Raw genomic sequence first — 4613 nt, 5'->3', positions numbered from 1 at the left:
GCGCCTGTACAGCAAATGGCATGGAGACAGAAAGAAGAGAATGGGAGGTGGAGTGGGGAAAAGTGAGAGGGAAAGAAATATAACGGGGGAAAATCAAGAAAATGAGCACACAATTCTATTGTATTTATCCATAGTCCTGAATTGCACATGCTGACAAGATACTCACTTACTTTACCCCCTGTTGTTTCAATGAGATATAGCAGGGGTAGGCAACCTATGGCACATGTGTCGAAGGTGGCACGCGAGCTGATTTTCAGTGGCACTCACAGTGCCCAGGTCCTGGCCACAGGTCGGGGGAGGCTCTGCATTTTAATTTAATTTTAAATGAAGCTTCTTAAACATTTTAAAAACCTTATTTACTTTACATACAACAATAGTTTAGTTATATATTATAGACTTATAGAAAGAGACCTTCTAAAAATATTAAAATGTATTACTGGCACGTGAAACCTTAAATCAGAGTGAATAAATGAAGACTCGGCACACCACTTCTGAAAGGTTGCCGACCCCTGAGATATAGTATTAGAATCATAGGGTTAGAAGGGACCACAAGGGTCGTCTAGTCTAACCCGTGCCAAGATGCAAGATTTGTTGTGGCTAACCTATCCAGCCTCCTTTTGAAAACCTCCAATGAAGGAGCTTCCACAATCTCCCTTGGCAGTCTGTTCCACAATCCTACTGTTCTGACACTTAGGAAGTTTTTCCTGAGATTTAATCTAAATCTGCTATGCTGTAGTTTGAACCCATTGCCTCTTGTCCTTTCCTCTGTGGCAGGAGAGAATAACTTTTCTCCATCTTTTTTTATGGCAGCCTTTTAAGTATCTGAAGACCATATCACACCCCCCCCCCCTTAATCTCCTCTTTTCCAAACTAAACATACCCAGTTCCTTCAACTTTGCTCATATGTCTCGCTTTCCATCCCTTTGATCATCTTTGTCATTCACCTCTGGATCCTTTCCAGTTTCTCTACATCCTTTCTATATGTTGGTGACCATAATTGGACACAATACTCCAGTTGAGGCCTAACCAGCCCTGAGTAGAGTGGTACTATCACCACCTGTGATTTGCATTCTATGCCTCTTTTAATGCATCTTTAATTTGCATTTGCTTTTTTTGCAACAGCATCACATTGCTGACTCATAGACTCATAGGACTGGAAGGGACCCCAAGAGGTCTTCTAGTCCAGTCCCCTGCACTCAAGGCAGGACTAAGTATTATCTAGTCTTGCGGTTCTCAACCTATTTACCATTGTGGGTCACATAGGCATCTCTCTATGTGTTATGTGGGCCACATCCACACAATATATATACTACCTGTATGGCCCTGCGGATGTCACATGGGCCACAGCTGTGTGCTGATTGGGCTGCAAACGACCTGCAGTTTGTGAACCACTGATCTAGACCAGCCCTGCGCCTGGGACAAGAGAATCCATGAGCATGAAACAGCCATGAATTCTAAGCTAGTAAGTTCTCCCTGTTGTGTTCCTCTACAAATTTTTCTACGCCTCCTGTTTGAAAAGATAAGCAGACTGGAATCAGAGAGACAGAGGAGATGGACTGTTAACAATGCTAGCTAATTATGGCGAGGCAAATGTCAAAATTGTTAACTAAGGATTTCCTGGCACAAAAAGCAAAACATGCACTTTCAGTGTGAAGTGACTTCTCCTTTAGACTGAGAACAACAAAGAACAAACGCCTATAGCAGGGGTGTCAAACTCAATTGCACAGGGGGCCAAAACTCAAAACTCGCGGGCCGAACAGTATAACCATTTATTTAACAGACTAAATATTTATGTTTTTTAACCATTAATATGAACCAAAATACAGGATATCATTCCAAAATAAATACATTTCAACTTAAAATATTTTGCTCTTCATAAAAAAATATCCTGTCGATACAATACATTCAAAATCTGTACATGCTGGAATATTAAAAAATCTGAAAATATAAATAAAAAATTGAATTTAAAGCAAAAGTATAATCATAACAAATCATAACATTCCATTTTCTTGTCCTATTTAGTCAGAGCCTGATACTTGGAGTCTTTTCTTTGCAACAAGTTCGTTTATGTTTGGGGTTAGGTTCTGTGTTGTGAAGATTCTCAGGATCGATTGCAGGTGTTCATCAGTGAGGCGACTCCTGTGTGACGTTTTGTTAATTTTCATCACAGAGAACAGCTGCTCGCACAGATATGTGCTGCCAAACATGGACAGGATTCGAGCCGCATGTTGGCGGAGCCGCGGCATCGCTTCAGGAATGAAGCGAGTGAACTGTGCTGGCCCCGCAGTGTCGTACTTTGCCTTCAGTGTCCCGTTACATTGCAGTTCTATCAGCTCCATCTGCATTTCTACAGGTGCGGTTTCCACATCGACTGCAAATGGGTTGCGAAGCAGCTCGAAGTTACTTTTCTGTGCCTCAAAGTCACTGAAGCGCCGTGCGAACTCAGTGCGCAGCGCGCTGAGTTTTTCAGCAAAGGTGGCATTTGGGAAAACTGTGGCACTTTCTTGGTTCCGTATTACTTGGCAACAGGGAAAGTGAGACAAGTTGCATTGGTGCATTTGTGTCTCCCATAAGCGCAGCTTCACTTGAAATGCCTTCACTGCATCATGCATATCGGTTATTATGTGCTCCCGTCCCTGGAGTTGAAGGTTTAAAGCGCTAAGATGCGACGTTATGTCAGCCAGGAACGCCAACTCACATTTCCACTTTTCATCCCGCAGAACTGTGCAGTCTTTCCCCTTACTGTCCATGAACTGGCAGATTTCTTCTCGCAGCTCAAAGTGTCTTTTGAGAACTTTTCCCCGACTTAGCCACCGGACCTCCGTATGATATGGCATATCGCCAAACTCGCTATCTATTTCCCGCAGAAAAGACTGGAATTGGCGGTGATTTAAACCGTGGGCTCTGATAAAGTTGACGGTTTGTGTTACAGTGTTCATCACATGATCCATTTTTAGGACTTTAGCACTCAGCGATTCCTGGTGTATGATGCAGTGATACACTGTCAACTCACCGGCACAGTTCTCCTCCCGCATCTTTGAGCGCATCCTTCCCACCAGTCCATTTTTTTCACCACACATAGCAGGTGCGCCATCTGTTGTAAGTCCAACGAGTTTTTCCCACGGCAGTTTCATGTCGGTTACACTTTGAAATACATTTCCAAAGATGTCTTCTCCTTTCGTTGTCCCGTGCATCGATTTAATGTCCAGTATTTCCTCTGTTACGCACAAATTGGAATCCACACCACGGATAAATATCGCCAGCTGTGCAGTGTCAGTCGCGTCAGTAGTTTCATCCACGGCAAGGGAGTATGCAACAAAATCTTTTGCTCTTTCAATCAACTGTGTTTTCAAATCAGTCGCCATCTCACAAACCCGATTAGCAACAGTGTTTCTGCTGAGGCTTACATTTGCAAACGCTCGCGTTTTATCTGGACAAAGGACGTCGCACACTTTCATCATACAATTCTTTACGAATTCCCCCTCGGTAAACGGCCGTCCTGATTTGGCGATCTCTTCGGCCACAATGAAACTTGCTTTCACAGCAGCTTCACTTTGTGATTTTGCTTTGGTGAAAAACGTCTGCTGGGATGTCAAATTCTTCTTCAACTCCTCTACCTTTTGTAGCTTCTGTCCTGCGCTCAGGTTTTTGAATTTGTTCTCATGTTTCGTCTCGTAGTGCCGTCTTAGGTTATACTCCTTCATTACAGCGATATTACTCCCGCAAAGGAGACACACTGGTTTACCTGCAATTTCAGTAAACATATACTCATTCTCCCACCGGCTTTGAAAGCCTCGGTTTTCAGAATCAATTTTTCTCTTGGCCATTGTTGGGGTCTAGCTTTGATTTGATATTAGCGTTGTATACATCAACAGACCGCGAACTTGAACCGCGGCTTGCCGTTGGCGGCAATTGCACTGCATCATGGGATTTGTAGTGTGTGTTATTGGGGCGTCATATCACAGGGCCATTAAAAACAGATATATAAAACGATTTCGCGGGCCGGATATAATTGTATGGCGGGCCGGATGTGGCCCGCGGGCCTTGAGTTTGACACATGTGGCCTATAGTCTCAAGGAGAGAGAGAGAGAGAGAGAGAGAAAACACAGGTGCTCTCTTTCCCTTGTGAGGATCCTGACTCTTAAGTCTTATCACAGTGCTGTTCCCTAGCTGAAAAGCAGGTGGGCTTCTCCATCTTTTACATGTACAAACCCACTCAGAACCATGGCTACATACACTAGACTGACCATTGTGTTACCACTCCACACCAGATCAGCTTAGGTACTTATTTGGGTCTTATTAGCACAGTATCAGAGCATTTCATGAACAGTAATGAATATAGCCTCACAACCACCCTGTGAGTTTGGGAGGCATTAGACCCATCATGTTACAGAAGAGAAGCTAAGGAAGACAGAGGTTCTGGAACTTGGACAAGGTCACACAGGAAGCCTGTGAAGGAAACCCAGTTCTCCCAAGTCCCCATACAGTACCTTAACCACATGACCATTCAGCTAATGTGCTAACTCTAAGTGGCTAGATCATAGGTGCAATCACACTAAGCATTGCATAGGGAGAATCAGCACAGAATTTTGTTCAACTTAAACAAGACAATC

The 4613-nt window shown here is 43.6% G+C and overlaps 1 protein-coding gene across 1 annotated transcript; it reads right to left on the bottom strand.

The window, feature by feature from the left end:
* Nucleotides 1–1700: 1700 nt before the first annotated feature.
* LOC135982432 (general transcription factor II-I repeat domain-containing protein 2A-like) lies at nucleotides 1701–4056 on the bottom strand. Its single transcript, XM_065589128.1, has one exon. It carries the CDS (start codon nucleotides 3825–3827, stop codon nucleotides 2019–2021), a length of 1809 nt encoding a protein of 602 aa, XP_065445200.1. The 5' UTR covers nucleotides 3828–4056; the 3' UTR covers nucleotides 1701–2018.
* Nucleotides 4057–4613: the final 557 nt, after the last annotated feature.

The sequence above is a fragment of the Chrysemys picta genome, chromosome 3 (assembly GCF_011386835.1).
Source record: "Chrysemys picta bellii isolate R12L10 chromosome 3, ASM1138683v2, whole genome shotgun sequence".
Taxonomy (NCBI): Eukaryota; Metazoa; Chordata; order Testudines; family Emydidae; genus Chrysemys; species Chrysemys picta.
Note: the sequence above shows the minus strand (reverse complement) of the source record. Positions and strands in the feature narration are given on the sequence as shown.